At 54.3% G+C, this 16,514-nt stretch overlaps 1 protein-coding gene across 1 annotated transcript; it reads left to right on the plus strand.

The window, feature by feature from the left end:
* Nucleotides 1-1,825: 1,825 nt before the first annotated feature.
* LOC123345498 (zinc finger protein RFP-like) lies at nt 1,826-13,799 on the plus strand. The gene is made up of 7 exons (XM_044982457.1): nt 1,826-2,245; nt 4,545-4,640; nt 6,073-6,303; nt 6,918-6,940; nt 7,666-7,781; nt 11,892-11,951; nt 12,923-13,799. Exons 1-7 carry the CDS (start codon nt 1,829-1,831, stop codon nt 13,438-13,440), a joined length of 1,461 nt encoding a protein of 486 aa, XP_044838392.1. The 5' UTR covers nt 1,826-1,828; the 3' UTR covers nt 13,441-13,799.
* The last annotated feature ends 2,715 nt before the right edge of the window (nt 13,800-16,514 follow it).

Here is a 16,514-nt window from a genome sequence, read left to right on the forward strand (position 1 = left end):
CAGTCTTTTTCCTTTCTGTAACCCTGTACCAAAACACAGAATCTGCTCCGCTCTGCAATGCTGAGTGAAGACCCAGGTACCTGAGGGAGCAGCAGGGGAAAGGTGTTTGAATGATGCCTGCAGATCTCAAGCCTTGCGGAGACCAGCAAAAGATCAGCACTTCCCTGCGCTGAGCCGCAACGTCTATTAACCATGTTGTTAAACCTCTGCAACACTGGACCCGGGTAACTAGCTGCATCTGCAGCAGCATCTCTGCCCAGCACGATTCCCTCACAACAGCTGAATTCCCTCTCCTTGTCCCCAATGGCGGCTTCCCAGACTGCCTCAGGCCTCCTCAGTCTGTCCCCACATCTCCTCCTGCAGCCACAACGGGCAAGTGGCCTGAGAGGTCTCTGTTTATCCCACACCAGGTCCCTGCAGCCCCTAGTGCGAGTTCCCCGCACACCCTCTGCCTTTGGCCGTTGGGCCTCAGCCCTCACCTGGGGGACAGGAGCTTGGTCTCCCTGCAGTCCCTGGTCTCTCTGCTGGGACTGACAAACAGGGAGAAAATGGGGGCAGGGCCTTGCTGGGTGTGGTTGTGTTACAGGGGCACCTGCCCCACTAGGGCCTAGGCTGAGATCCCAGCACATTCCACAGGCCCCAGAGCCAGGGCCGCACAGAGGATTCCGGGGGCCCGGGGTCTTCGGCGGCGGGGGGCCCCGCTTCGGCGGTAAGTCGGTGGCGGGGGGTCCTTCCGTTCCGGGACCCGCCGCCAAACCTCCCCAAAGACCCACGGCGGGGATCCCCCCGCCGCCGAAGGACCTGCCGCCAAAGTGCAGCCCCCACCGCGGGTCTTCGGGGCACTTCGGCGGCGGGTCCCGGAACGGAAGGACCCCCCCGCCGCCTAATTACCGCCTAATACCCGGCTGCACTCCGGCGGCGGGTCCCACTTCGGCAGTAATTCGGCGGCGGGGGGGTCCTTCTATTCCCGGAGAGGAAGGACCCCCCCGCCAACGAAGACCGGGAGCGAAGAAGCTCCGGGGGCCTGGGCCCCGCGAGAGTTTTCCGGGGGCCCCGGAGAGCGTGAAGGACCCTGCTCCAGGGGCCCTGAAAAACCCTCGTGGGGGCCCCTGCTAGGCCCGGGGCCTGGGGTAAATTGCCCCACTTGCCCCCCCCCCCTCTGGGCAGCCCTGCCCAGAGCTGCCATCAGATGGACTTTCAGCCTTGGTCCGTGTGGTGGGGGGGGAGGCACTGGGTTACTGCCCTGGGGGAGCTGCTGGGGGAGGGAGGAGATTTAGCTGCTCACAGACAATTTTAACAGTTCTAAAGCTTCAACTTTTTGAATCTCAGTGTCCAGTGTCATTAAATAGTTCTGGTCTGACCAAAATATTGTCTGATCCCCCCATAATTTCTCACAACTATGAAAATGTTAATTGGAATGAAATGCTTAAAAGCCAGATTGTTGTGCAGCTGTGAAAGTTTAAATCAATAAACATAAAAATTGCTTAAAATAAACATCATCTGTCAAAATTATATAGTATAGAAAAAAATTCTGCCCAGCCTGACTATCACTCCTAAGACACAGCTCCTGCTCCTGCAGGCTCATCCTCACAGGGGGCTGCCTCAGGGACCCTCCCCACCAGCACATGGGCTTATTGCAGGACCGGATCCCTAGTGCTACATTTTTACACTAAAGCCTCCAGGGGAGAAATTGGTTGGGTCCTTCCTGCTCTGCAAACAGCCTGAGCCATTCTCAGGAAAGGAAACACCCCCTTGCTGCTGCAGGCGGGGCATAGTTTGAATTCAGGAATTTGAAACAAAGCCTGTTACAAACTGCCCAGAGGGAGCCATGGCTGCAGAGAACCCCGTGGAAAGTCTCCAGGAGGAAGCGACATGTCCCGTCTGTCTGGAGTATTTCACAGAACCTGTCACTCTGGAGTGTGGGCACAATTTCTGCCGAGCCTGCATCAGCCAGTGCTGGGAGGGATCCGCTACAGCCGCCTCCTGCCCTCAGTGCAGAGAAACTGTGCAGCAGAGAAACCTCAGGCCCAACAGGCAGCTGGCAAATGTCCTAGAAATCGCCAAGCGGTTGAGTTTACAAGCAGCAAAGGGAGCAGGAGGGGACGGGGTGTGTGGGGAACACCAGGAGGCTCTGAAACTGTTCTGCGAGGAGGATCAAACCCCCATCTGTGTGGTGTGTGACAGATCCCGGGCTCACCGCGCTCACACAGTGGTTCCCATCCAGGAGGCTGCCCAGGAGTACAAGGTAGGGAATTGCTGTAAAATTTAATGGGTTAACTTTGGGGTTTTAATGACAGGCTAATTTCACTGAGAGTTCCTGTCACGGGTGTGACTCATCATTCAGCTCTGTAAAGTCTTCATTGTACGGGAGATGCTATAAGAAAACTAATGGTCCGGCAGTGCGGCAACAGAGGCAAACTATCAAGTCTTGAAATCAGGATCTACTCCCCCTTCCCCAAGGCCTCGCCGAATTCCTGCTCAATCCATAGCCCTCTCTCTCCATTGCTCACTTTCACCAGTAAGGGCAGGGAGTTGGGGTTTGGGTGGGGGTGCAGGCTCCGGGCTGTGGGCAAGGGGTTCGCAGTGTGGGAGGGGGCTCTGGGCTGGGACAGAGTGTTGGGGTGCTGGAGTGGGTACGGGGGGCTGGCTCTGGGAGGAGGGCTAGGGCTGGGGCAGGGGGTTGGGGTACAGGAGGAGGTGTGGGGTCCTGGCTCCAGCTGGGCGGCACTGGCTTACCTCAGGTGACTTACGGTCCGTAGGGCTAAGGCAGGCTTCCTGCCTGCCCCAACCCTACGCCACTCCCAAAAGGGGGCCAATGTGCCCCTGGGGCCCTTGTGGGGGGGCATGTGGCCCTGCACGCTGCCCCTCTCTGCAGGCACCACTCCCACAGGTCCCATTGGCCACAGTTCCTGATTTAGGGCCAATGGGAGCTGCGGAGGCGGTGGTTGCAGTCAGGAGCCATGTGCGGAGACCCATGCCCTGAGCCCAGGCTGTGGGGACATGCTGGCTGCTTCTGGGAGTGCCCTACAGTCGGAAAAGGCAGGGAGCCTGCATTAGCAGCAGCAGCCAACCCTGCTGTGCCAGTGGAGATCACAATCAACCGGGAGAGTCTCCAGGATCGACTAGTCGATAGGAATCGACCAGTAGGTGACCACTGGTCTAGCTAGACAAATCTCCCCAGACCCAGTCCAAGACTCAAACCACTTTGCCATTCTGCCATCTTAGCATCAGCCCCACCCAGTGATGAAGTGTCTCCGTTAGGAGGGAGAGATGCCTTGATAAAGGTCCCAGGCCCACCAGGGAGAGGAGGATTCTTACTGGGATTCTGAACTCCTGTGTTTCTCCATGAGGGGTTAAACTCAGATGCTGCCAGCCTGCACAAGAGGAGATCACTGGGCTAAACGCTGCGTGGGACCCTCAGCACCTTCAGTCCGCACACAAAAGGGCTCCAGACAGCTCAGCTCCATGCCAAGTACCACTGGGATTACACTGGATTGTAGCAAAACCAACCCCAGGCTGGAGCTGACCGGTGCCAGTCTGACCTGCTCTGTTGTGTACGTGGGCAAGGACCAGCCAGAGTGGTTCCATTAGTCCCACCAGGCAGCCTTTTGTAATCTCCCAGAATGCACTGCTTCCGGGATCTTTACCAGGGAATGGGACTGTGGGGTATCTGCCCAAGGGGCATTGTCATGAAAAGAGTTTAGGGCAGCACTGGGGCAACCCCCAACCCTTCTTTACACAAATCTGCATCATGTCTAATTAGGATGGTCACCGAGGCATCCCCAGAACATAGGACATGCCCTCGCCTGCCTTCATGGGCCCGTCCTCACCAGTATCACTCGCCCTGCGTGGGCCCCACCAACGCTTTTTCCAGCGTGTCCCCACCTGCATCATTCTGCATAAAGGTGCCACCCGCAGCCACGCCCCCACTGTCATGGGTATCCTCCTGCAGCCTCAGTCTCCTCCACCTTTTTCATCGGACAAACACACATCCAGTGCCAAGTCCCTACCAGACTCGGATAGTGCTCCACAACACTGGGACTGTGCAGCTTCCAACCAGATGAATGGCCTCCCGACATCTCATGGGGTTTGCCCTGGTGCTTAGACCAGCTCAGCCCAACCCCGGTGCAGTCCCCAGGGCTTCAGGGCTGAAATCCCAGCCCCTATTTAAACCCGTGTGGCTTCTGGGATTTGTATCACTTGGTTCGTTAAACCCTCTACAAAACAGCTTTATTGATTCACCCCCATGTAACTTTGGTGCCCTGTTAGGCTCTGTACCACTAATCAGTCCACAAATACCAGTAAATCTTGGTTATAATTGAGATCTCTCTCTAATTACTAAAAAGACTGAATCTGAATAGGTAACGAGTCCGAATGTGAAGCGTTCCCAGTCTCCATTAATGAGGTTTCATCTCCTTGGTGGTCCTGATGTCACAAAGCGATTAGAAGCACAGTCATCTTGGGTTTTGGGTGGAAAAACACCCACTTCCAAGCACCTCTCAACTAGCCAGATTAAACCTCCCAAATCATTTCTCTTTCTTCAGGAAAGAATCCAGGCCCATTTGAAGACTCTGAGGGAAGAGAGAGAAAAGCTGCTGGGATTGAAAACGATTGGAGAGGGGAATAGCCAGGAGTATCTGGTAGGTGCCTGTTGTTATGAACCTGCTGGGACTGGCAGCAGGAGGTCTGTTTGGAGGCAGACTCCTATGTGGCCTTGATGAATATGGGCTTGTGTGTGTTTCTCCAGGATCATGGATTACTGGGTTAGATTCATGTATAAACAAGCCCTAAGCTTCCATTTTCTTTCATGAGTTAATATCTAGCCTTTCGTGGCTTGCCCAGAAATCCTCCCCAAGTGAACTGAATGTCCCCGTGAAGTGCTGTCCGCTCTGTCTGGTCATTTTGTGCATTTTTTAAAATGTTTGTTTCTTTTAACTCTGTCAGTGTAGTGCTGAGTCCTGCCTCCTGCTGCTCTGGGTGTGAATTTCCAGAGACCATAAATAACAGAAGATGCTGACCATGACAGGCATGGAAACATCCATTTCAGAGGGATACAGGGGCCAAAGGGGAAGGTGTGAGAGAATCCTCTGCTTAGTACACACAGTGTAGAGTCAAATGTCAGAAATATGAGTCAACAGTGTGATGCTGTTGCAAAAAAAGGAAACGTGAATCTGGGATGCATTAACAGGTGTGTTGTGCACAAGAAACGAGAAGTCATTCTTCCACTCTACTCTGCGCTGGTCAGGCCTCAGCTGGAGTACTGTGTCCAGTTCCGGGCACTGCATTTCAAGAAAGATGTGGAGAAACTGGAGAGGGTCCAGAGGAGAGCAACAAGAATTACATTAAATAAATGGATATATCCTGTCTTCTAGATTTAAAAGGTCCTTGAGTCCAACCCCCTGCCTTCACTAGCAGGACCAAGTACTGCTTTTGCTTGAGATCTGTAAGTGGCCCCCTCAAGAACTGAATTCACAACCCTGGGTTTAGCAGGCTAATGCACAAACCACTGAGCTATCCCTCCCCCTGTTTAAGAATGATTAAAGGTCTAGAGAACATGACCTACGAAGGACGGCTGAAAGAATTGGGTTTGTTTAGTTTGGAAAAGAGAAGACTGAGAGGGGACATGATAGCAGTTTTCAGGTATCTAAAAGGGTGTCATAAGGAGGTGGGAGAAAACTTGTTCATCTTAGCCTCTAAGGATAGAAGGAGAAGCAATGGGCTTAAACTGCAGTAAGGGAGGTTTAGGTTGGGCATTAGGAAAAAGTTCCTAACTGTCAGGGTAGTTAAACAGTGGAATAAACTGCCTAGGCAGGTTGTGGAATCTCCATCTCTGGAGATATTTAAGAGTAGGTTAGATAAATGTCTATCCAGGATGGTCTAGACAGTATTTGGTCCTGCCATGAGGGCAGGGGACTGGACTAGATGACCTCTCGAGGTCCCTTCCAGTCCTAGAGTCTATGAAAAATCTTAGTATTTTAAAAGACCTTCTCTCTCCTGCACACTCAGCTCTCCATGAAAGGACCCCGGGCTCCATCTATGTCCCTGACCAGCCCTTCCCCTATTTTCATGCAGAAACAAACACAAACCGAGAGGCAGAAGGTTGTGTCCGAATTTCAGGAACTGCGGGAGTTCCTGGAGGAACAAGAGCGAATCCTGCTGTCCCAGCTGGAGAAGCTGGATGAGGAGATTGTGAGGATCCAGAATGAAAATGTCAGTAAACTCTCTGAGCAGATTTCCCATCTCAGTGAGCTGATCAGTGAGATGGAGGGGAAGTGTCAGAAGCCAGCAAGTGAATTCCTGCAGGTGAGACTGAATGAGAAACGCAGATGGGTGCTCCAGGGTGCCCCCAATGGCTGCTCTGCCAATCAACTCCTCCTCCTCCCTCTAGCACCATCTGGCTGCTGTGATCAGCTGTTCCACTGTGTGAAGGAGAGGCTGGGAGGGAGAGAGACGAGCGGGGAGGGAGTGTGCTCACAAGAGGAGGCAGGGAAGAGGCAGGGTTGGGGTGAAGTGGGAGCAGGAAGAGTTGGGCTGGGGTGTGACATTGCAGGAAGGGTTGTGACGTGGGGTTGAGCACCCCCAGGGACAATTAGAAACTGGCAGTCATGATTAAAAACATGCCAGATCCCAACACAAGGAAGGGAGGGCTCTTGAATCCTAAGCACTGGAGTCCAGCAGTCGGAGACCATGGTGTAACTCGGCGTGTGCATTGCTCACATGTGAGTAACTATTATTCTTTGCAGAGTCACAGACACAGAGATATGAGAGATGGAAAAGCCCCATTAGCTCAGGGAATCCATGACCCTGGGCCAGGGCAGGGCCTCTCTTCCTCATATTTGCAAAATCTCTTCCCTGGAATCCCCGGTGTGTGTGTGTGTCAGAGGGGACTGAAATTATTTTCTCTCTCTCTTTTCTAGGATATTAGAAGGACCTTGAGCAGGTACGTGTCTCTCTCTCACTCCCCCTCACACCTAACAATGCTGGGAAAGAGCTTGGTGGTGATGTTAGCACCACATCTCCTCAGGGCTGTACAGCAAAATGGGTGAGGAAGGTCAAATGTTGGATACGAATCTCTCTGATCAACTTCATCCTGAGGTTCTCACCCTTAAATAGAAGACTCTGGAATTCTCCATTCAGTGGGAAGGACTGACCTCAAGTATTTTGTAGAGATGTCACCTCCTTGGGGGACTGGCTGCCCCGGACTATGAGGATGGAATATGGGTCTGTCACTGCTTGGGCACTGGTCACTATTCAGCCCAGGGCAGCAGCGGTCAAGAGGCTTTCCCACCTGAGGACTGTTTGGAGGCCTGTGTGGAATGAGCTGGGGAGTTGGTGTCTCAGTCTAGTTCCTAGAGGGCAGATTTCTACAGCTCTTCACCTGGGAACCTCCTGACCCTCAGAGCGTGGAGGCCTAGGAGTGAATTGGCCATGGAGACTCAATTCTTTTTTTGTCCCCAGAGCTGGTCTCTCCAGACCAGAGTTGAAGAATACTAAAGAGACCTGTGAAGGGAAGGTTGTACGGCCATGCGCTGTGTTGCACCTGCTCTCAGATTGGGAGAAGTTGAGGAATTCTAACTCCAGACATATCAGAGCAGCGACTCACTAGCCAGAATTTATAACAAGTCACACAATGAAATATAATAGTGGGAAATGCTTTCTCTCTAGGTGTGAGAAGGGGAAGTTCCAGCAGCCAGAGGAGATTTCTCCTGAACTGGAAGAGCGAGTCAGTGATTTCTCCCACAAAACGATTGTGCTGTTGGAGACTATGGGGAAGTTCAAAGGTACCTAGAAGGGATCTGAATGGAAATTGGGATTAGTCTCTGAGACTGAGGGAGGAGAGTGGCTCTGGCCAATTGGGTCACAATTAGATGATGCTTCTATTTAATTGTTGGGTGAGAATGTCACGCACTTGGGGTCCAAGTCACTCAGGTTGATATATTCAAGCCTTTATTTTTACTAAAAACATGCCTTCCCATGACAATTACTGTTAAAGAAAGAAATGACTCAGACTCATAGACTTTAAGGCCAAAAGGGACCATCACGATCATCCAGTCTGACCTCCTGCACATTGCAGGCCACGGAATCTCACCCACCCACTCCTGCAATAGACCCCAACCTCTGGCCGAGTTACAAAGAATCCACCATTGAAATAGTTTAAATGTGCAAGTGACCTGTGCCCCATGCTGCAGAAGAAGGCAGAAAACCCCCCAGGCTCTCTGCCAATCTGACTTGGGGGGAAATTCCTTCCTGACCCCAGATATGATGGTCAGTTGAATACTGAGCATTTTGGCAAGACCCAACAGCCAGACACGTAGCAAAGAACTCACTACAGCTCAGAGCCCTCCCCGTCTACTGCCCCATCACAAACCGTGGGGCACATTTCTCAAAGGCGGATCCAGCCCATCACTGTGCTTGGGTCCAGGGCTGGTGCAAGGATGTTTCGCGCCCAAGGCGAAACTTCCACCTTGCGCCCACCCTCCCCCTGCGGCAGCTCCCTCCCTCTGCCCTGAGGTGCCCCCCTTGTGGCAGCTCCCCACCCTCCGCCCTGAGGCACCCCCCCACACCTCAGCTCACCCCTGCTCTGTGCATGAGCACGCTGTCAGTGCTTCCCTTCTCCCGCCTCCCAGGCTTGCAGCACCTAAGCTAATTGGTGCCGCAAGCCTGGGAGACGGGAAAAGTGAAGCAGCCACGGCATGTTTGGGGAGGAGAAGGGGCAGGGGTGAGCTGGGGCGGGGAGTTCCCCTGTGTACCGCTCCCCCCCCCTTGCTGCAGGCCGCCCTCCCCGCACTCCCCCTGCCCCAGCTCCCTCCGCCTAAATGCCAGCGGAGACCGGAGCGGCCAAAGGTCGCTGTTGAAGAAAATGGCGCCCCTCAAATCCCAGTGTCCTAGGTGACCGCCTAGGTCGCCTAAATGGTTGACCCGGGCCTTCTCAGGTCCCATACGGCAGCTAGTCTCGGCCAAATAGACAATTGTAGGGAAGGAGAAAGCCCCGCAGGGCTGCCCAGAGGATTCAGGGGGCCTGGGGCAAAGCAATTTTGGGGGCCCCTTCCATTAAAAAAAATTGCAGTACTATAGAATACTATATTCTCATGGGGGCCCCTGCAGGGCCAGGGGCAAATTGCCCCACTTGCCCCCCCCCCGCGGCAGCCCTGAAGCCCCGCCCCCATGGTCAGGGATCCCTCCAGCACAGGAGCCTCTGGTGCCTCCTCCGCAGCACCTGCAGGCAGAAGGCGTGTTCCGGAGAGGGCTGGGAACGGGGTGGGGGTGCTGAGGGCGGGTGGAAGAGGGATGGGGGTGGACGAGGGATGGAGGGAGGTGGGCAGTGTAAAGCTGGGCCTCTGAAACTCTTCTCCCTGGCCAAGACCCATGGGGGCCATTGTCATAGGGATGTAGCTCTGGCTGGCTTCAGAACTTCCTTATCCTCTGCCAAGTTTTGCACCGGCCCCTGCAGCCACTGAACAGCAGAGTCACCCCTCTCCTGCTGGTACAGGGGTGAATTTGTCCAATTGAGTCAACTTTCCCCCACCTCAATTTCTACATTTATAAAATTTGTATTTCTGCCTATGGAGGACAAGGCCCCGTCATGCTGCTTAGTGTAGAGACGCTGAATGAACAGACCCAATAACCTCTGTGACAGACCCAGACCAGTGGGGTACAGGAGCCTGGTAGAAGGAAAATATACGGGATGGCCACGGGATGAATAGTTCCCTGAGTGACCAGAGGAGGGGCTGCAGTAGAGCAGTCAGGAACCTGCTAGAACCAATTAAGACAGGCAGGCTAATTAAGACACCTGGAGCAGTTAAAACCATACTAGAATCAGTTATGGGAGGCAGACTAATCAGGACACCTGGTTTAGAAAGGAGCTCCCATCAGTTAGTGGAGGGTGAGCGAGGAGTGAGAAGGTGCTGCTGGAGGACTGAGGCGTACAAGCGTGATCAGGCTTCAGGAGGAAGATCCTGCAGTGAGGATAAAGAAGGAGCTGGGGGGAGGCCATGGGGAAGTAGCCCTGGGAGTTGTAGCTGTAGCTGTCACGCATCTGATACAGGGGACATCGTAGACAGCTGCTCTCCAGAGAGCCCTGGGCTGGAACCCCGTGTAGAGGGTGGGCCCGGGCAGTGATGAGCTGCCAAAATCTTAGGAACCGGTTCCCTACTGGGTCTTCGGCGGCGCGGCTCCGGCGGCTGAAGGACCCACCACCGAAGACCCGGTAGGGAACCGCCCAGTGAGTACACCCCCCACCCACGTCCTGCCCCCCCTCAGAAACCACAACCCATAACCCCCCCTGCCCTGCTCCTTGTCCCCTGACCACTCCTTCCCAAGACCCCCAACCCTAACTCCCCCCCAGGACCCCACCCCCTGCCAAACTTGCCCCGCTCCCTGTCCCCTGACTGCCCCGACTCCATCCACCACCATCCCAACAGACCCCAGGAACTCCCACGTGGCGCCTACCCAACCCCCCCTTCCCCATCCCCTGTCTGCCCCCCCCGAACCTCTGCCCGATCCAACCCCTCCTCCCCCGCCCCAGTCCCAGCCCTGGCCTCTTACCCCTGCCGGGGTCGGGGCCAGGGTCGGAGCCGGGAGGCCCAGACCCGGCCCAGACCCGGGCGGCCAGGAACCGCGCCGCCCGGCATGGACCCGGGCGGCCAGGAACCCGGCGGCCAAGAACCGCGCCGCCTGGCCCGGACCCCAGCAGCCCAGACCCGGGCAGGAACCGCGCCGCCCGGCCGGACCCGGGGAGGAGCCGTGCTGCCCGTTGAGGTCGCAGCTGGACCCTGGGGGGAGGAGCCCAGCCGCCCGACCCCAGAGTCTCGCTACGACCTCCGGAGCGGCGCACCACCTGGAGCCCTCCTCCCGCTGGCACCCCCTCCCCCAGGCCCCAGCTCACCTGGTGGAAGCGCTGCTTGCTTCTCAGCCCTCCCAGCTGATTCGCGGGAAGCTGGGGAGGGGGAGGAGACGCCGGAGGAGCTTCAGTAGAGAAGGCGGAGTGAGGTGAGCTGGGGCTGGGGGAAGGGTACACAGCTGCTAGAGCTTTAGTTAAATTTAAAAGCCCTTTTGGAACTAGTTGTCCCTCCAGGAACAACCAGTTCTAAAGGGGGCTTCTAAATTTAACAACCGGTTCGCGCGATCCGGTGCGAACCAGCTGCAGCTCACCACTGGGGTTCCCCGCATCCCACCAACTCCTGATTGGACACAGGAGGAGTTGACCTGGTCTGTGACCAACACCAGAGGGAAGGTCTAATTTGGAAAGGGATCTGGCCTGTCCCGGACTCACTAGGTGGGACACAGAGACTGCGGGGATTGTTCTCCAATTCTCCCATGCGGGCCAGTGATGGGGTTAGCTGAGTGAACGGCAGGTTTGAGCCTCTAGCGAAAGTGGCCAAACTGAGGGCTGCCGTGAACCTCTGAGGTGAGCAAATCCGCCAAAAAAGCACAGGACCCACCAAGGCAGAGGAGGAACTTTTAGAGCCAGGATTTCACAAACTCTCAATATCCTGTTAGTGTCAAAGGGACCAAAGTGGACAAAGTTACTTTCATTCCAAAGTCTTTGTAGGGTCTGGGTCTAGATTAGGGCAAAGGGCAGTAAGTGAATGAAACAAACCAACTGGAATTTGAAGGGTGGGAGGGGATGAGGAGGGGAAAAGTAAATCTCACTTACAGATTGTCTGTCCTGGGATGTTTGTGAGGCTGCAAGGACGTTGGTTCCTTTGCTGGGAGATGCCTGAATGAGAGAGGAAAGAGATGGTTTCAGACCTATTTATATAAAATATCTGAGTGTTTCTCGATGTGTTTCTCTGTCATAATTAAAAGACAGTTCTAGGGGTTGAGAGTGGGGACGCTGTTATAAATATGAAAGCCTGAAATCTTGTCTCCTTTTTCCTTCTCCCCTCCAGACTCTCTGCCGTCTGCACTAGAGACAAAAAGAGGAGGATCCCTAGGAACATTCAGACAGGGTGAGATTGCAGCTGGAGATTGTTTTTAAATGATCAGAAAACGTCTTCATGAGATTGTAACTAAAGTTACCTACCAAACTGATACCGACCATGACACACACAGAGCCCTAAAAACAACACATTGAACAGTAAGGCGCTCCCATGCTGCAGTCACACAAACACTCCTGACACCAACCTTAGTGCTGAGTTCATGCCCACGCTGCTAAACAGAAAATCTCTCCCTGAGCAGCATGTGCACAGAGCTCTCTGCCCTGAGGGCTGACACATCCCTCTGCTCTACCCCAGTGCTGGGGGTCTCACTCATCGTGCTTCTACAACATCCTGCCTTTCCTCTGGGCAGGGTTGGGCTCTCCCATTGGAGCTGCTCACGGCTTCCTGGATTGAGGAGACGCTCTCCCTGAGAAGCTGTCAGCTCCTCCCTTCTCTCTGGGCTGGGGATGGGGCTACCCCACACAATGCCCACTCCTACTCTCTGGTCATAAGCAGCTCTTTCCCAATGCTGCACCTTCCTCTCCGTTCCCTGGCCCGGGAATGGAGACCAACCCACCCAATGCCATTTCCTTCTCTCTTTTCTTAATTGGCTCTTCCTACTCTGGCCGAGGAGTGGAGGCTGCATTTAAGGGAGGGAGCTTAGCTCTGGGGTTCAAAGCTGGTACCTGCCTCCTCTGCTCTCTTCTCATTAAAACCTTCCTTGGTGTGTCTCTGATGCTGGGAATGGAGCAGCCCCAACAGAGGGAGCAGGGAGCTGAAGCCTCAGCAAGCACATGAAAGACTAATAAAGTGGGTCCCATTACACGGACTGAGGAACTGCAGTGACGTCCCTGCTCAGTCTCAGGTGCCCAGGACAGAGGCAGCTCCCTGGGATCCAGGCCTGTCCCAGCCAGGATGGGGCTGCTGGGGAGTATGAGAAAGGGTCCCAGCCTCCCCTAAGGACGAACTCTGCCTCTAAGGCTCTGATTCTCTCTCCCCAGTGAATGTGACTCTGGATCCAGACACGGCTCATCCCGACCTCGTCCTGTGTAAGGATCGGAAACGTTTGAGATTGGGAGACACACGGCAGCAACTGCTCAACAACCCTGAGAGATTTGACACTGCGCCCTGTGTGCTGGGCTGTGAGGGATTCACCTCGGGGAGACATTGCTGGGAGGTGGAGGTGGGGGATGGGCGATACTGGGCTGTGGGGGTGGCCAGAGAGTCTGTGGGGAGGACGGGAGGGATCAGCTATAGCCCTGAGGGGGGGATCTGGGCTGTGCAGCGGTGGGTGGATCAGTTCTGGGCTCTCACCTCCCCTGTGACCCCCCTGCCCCTGAGCCGGGCCCCCAGCAGGATCCGGGTTTGTCTGGATTGTGACCGGGGGCAGGTGACATTTATCGATGCTGGTGACGAGGCCCCGATCTTCGCTTTCCCGCCGGGCTCCGTCCCTGGGGAGAGAATCCGACCCTGGCTCTGGGTGTGGGGGCCAGGATCCCGGCTCCGACTGTGTCCCTGAGACACACAGGGGATGGAGGAACCAGAAATCAGCCTCTCTACCCTCAGGGACCCCAGTCTCTATGACCTTGGAGGACTCCTGTCTACCCAGAACCTGGCTCCTTATCTCTATGACCTGTGGAAGCCCCTCCCCTTCCCTGCTAGGGTGACCAGATTTTATAGGGACAGTCCTGATTTTTAGGTCTTTTTCTTATATAGGCTCCTACGACCCCCCACCCCCACTCCCGATTTTTCACACTTGCTGTCTGGTCACCCTATTCCCTGCATTCCCAAGGATGCGTCCAGGAGGAGGGAAGAACCCCTGGGGCTGCAGGAGGGGCAGAGGGGCCCTGAAGAGGATGGGGATGGGAAGGAGGCAGAACTAACAGCCAGACTGGGGACAGGTGAGGGGGAGGTGACAGGACACAGCGTGAATCAATCAGGGTTTGGGGGGTTGGGGAGAAGCAGCAGCAGGGAGTGGTTTGTACAGATCTGTGGGATCAGATCTCACTGGGGTTTCCCAGCCAGAGCTCCTGCCGCAGGGGCCCAAGTCACCTTCCCCTGTAACGACAGGACAGCTGGTAACCCCGTAACTGTCACAAAAGAGGCAGGGGGATGGGGAGATGGGTGCATATTGACCAAAAAAAATTATATAACTTTAAAAAAATCATAATTGTGTGAGTAATGATTTTTTTTTCAACTCCTGAGGTTGGTAGCACTGGGAGAGTCAGGGACAGGGTGGCATTAACAAGAGGGAATTAGAAGAATCAAGAAGAAAAATGTAAATTTAAATCAAACAAGAATAAATAGAGAGTCAATGAGAAATGGTGAAGAAGAGAAATGAGAAGAGTGACAAGAAAATATCCCTGACAGCGGAACAAGCCGGGGGCAGCAGGAGGGGAAGGGATAAAATCAGGGGAAAGAAGGAAGTGGCCGTGGGGGATGATGTGTGACAAGGAGGGAAGGAGAGTGGGAGAGACACGGGAAAATAAACAGGCATCAGAAGTGAGGGTTAGAAAAACGAGTAGAAAAGAACAGTATGAAAGGAAAGGGAACATGACAGGGACAGAGATGTCAGCACCACCTTGCTCAGCACCCCTCCCTCACCCAAACTCCCTCCCAGAGCCTTGGGCAGGTGGGGGGCAGAGTTGGGGGGACGGAGCTTGGGCACCACCAAAATTTCTACAAACCTGCCACCCCTGCCCCCAAGTATGGCGTCCAGCTCTTTGTAGAAATGGCAGGTCACAGGGGCAGCACCGGAGCGGCGGTTTCCCTCCCACACTTTGCAGTAAGCACTCCGCAGCCCCTTCACTTTAACCCAGCACTGCATCCCGGTCATGGCCCCTTTCCATCATGGCCCTTGATATCTGCCCCTAGGTATCGTAATTCCTACGGCAGGAGCACAGCTGGGACTGGACAGCTTCCTCCCCTCAAACACTGATGAGCTCCAGCACCTCGCCATTGCTCCATAGTGGGGATCGCCTGGCGCGTGGAGGCATGGTCACCTGGAAAGACGCGCTGAGAGCACTCCACGCCTGCAGGAAGGGGAATTTCAAAATTCCCAGAGAATTTAAAGGGCAGGTCTGGCAGTTGGTCACCTGAGGGCAGGGCAGTAGAGTTCAAAGTGATGACCAGAGCGGCTAGAACAGGCATTGTGGGACACTTCTGGGGCCGATCAGAGCGCAGTGATAGACCAGGGTGTCCACACTGGCACCACCTGTGGGAGGGAGGGTGATGCTAGCAAACCCAGCACCAGGTTATGCCAAGACCCCCAGGTCTCACTGAGAAATGCCTGGCTGGAAACCAGTCTGGATCACCTGTGTGTTAGTGCTGTTAAAATAGGGATTTGATTTATAAAAATGTGCTTAGATTTTTTGAAATGCTTGTGAGTTGGTGCCTGCATTAACCTCACTTATGATATCTGTGTCCATGTTATAGGGTAATAGCTCAGTGTTTGCTCAGTCATTATAAATGTATTTGCTGTGAAACTATGAACCCAGTCAGGAGGGAAGGAAGCATCACCGAGTGTAAAATACTAGATTACCACAAGAGGTGAGTTGGTGTAAGGGACCATCACAGAGGCAGGCTTGCCTGAGTGGCAGGATATATGACAGTTTGTGACTCCACGTTAAGGCTGTTATAGTGCTTGAGGGGTTCACACTAGATACCTAGTGGGTGAAATCTAAATATAGAACATACAACCAGCATGGGGTTTGTGCCCTGGTTGGGTACTCACATGCCTGAGCTACTCTAGACAGGGGGATTGAACCTGGGTCTCCCACATGCCGGGCGAGTGCTCTAACCAACAGGGGGGGCGGGCGTTAAAGTTGAAAGGAGGGTGACATCACCAACCTCCTCCCCACCGATTTTGTGCACAGTGAGGCAGGTGCCTACCTCATTCCAGCAAGAAACACCTTCAACGCCTGAGCCACCTGACGTCAGGTGCTGGGTTCCTGTCTGTGAGAGGCTAAGCAGAGATAGACGCCATCTGTAGCCCAGATTTAAATACCTGTCTGTGAGAGAGGGGCAGGGCTTAGGACACCCTCTCCCCTTCTCGGTCTTTCCCACTGGCTGGCTTAGATGGCTTCTGCCTACTGAGGTGGCTTTCGTGAATCGCATTGTAAGGTGCCTGTGTCGCCCATGCATTGTCCAGGGAGTTTAGGCCCCTGATTCAGCTCTGAGGGTCACAGTGCTGCGGTTCCTGTGATTTTCTAGCTGCCTAAAAATTAGGCCCTGTGATGCTCAGCATTGCAACACCTGAGTCCCTGCATGGATCGCCCCTGTGCAACCAGTCACCTCTCCGCAGAGCACAGCTGAGCAATTCCTGATTGACATGGGTGTGCACAGGACAAGAGACAAAGAACAGGCTGGGTAGTGACACATCAAAGTAAACCCCAAACTCTCCTCCTAGAGGCGTAATATTCCCTCTGAGGGCTACCGGGATACAACCAAGTCAGGAAACAAATCCTATGACTCTGCTACTGCAGCTGGAATATTAAAGGGGAACAAACAGGAAGGAATGTGGGTCATGTTTTATTAACAGTAAGTAACTGGAAAGTAAAAGGAGCAGAGAAGGAGCTGTAATAACCGCAGCAT

This window comes from Mauremys mutica, chromosome 12 (genome assembly GCF_020497125.1).
Source record: "Mauremys mutica isolate MM-2020 ecotype Southern chromosome 12, ASM2049712v1, whole genome shotgun sequence".
NCBI lineage: Eukaryota > Metazoa > Chordata > Testudines > Geoemydidae > Mauremys > Mauremys mutica.

What these genes read in the sequence shown, in the direction of transcription:
- LOC123345498 (XM_044982457.1), top strand. Translation starts at nt 1,829, where the DNA reads ATGGCTGCAGAGAACCCCGTGGAAAGTCTCCAGGAGGAAGCGACATGT. An exon ending in ATTAGAAGGACCTTGAGCAG is followed by an intron (nt 6,941 to 7,665) that starts GTACGTGTCTCT and finishes CTTTCTCTCTAG; the next exon opens with GTGTGAGAAGGGGAAGTTCC. An exon ending in GACTATGGGGAAGTTCAAAG is followed by an intron (nt 7,782 to 11,891) that starts GTACCTAGAAGG and finishes TCTCCCCTCCAG; the next exon opens with ACTCTCTGCCGTCTGCACTA.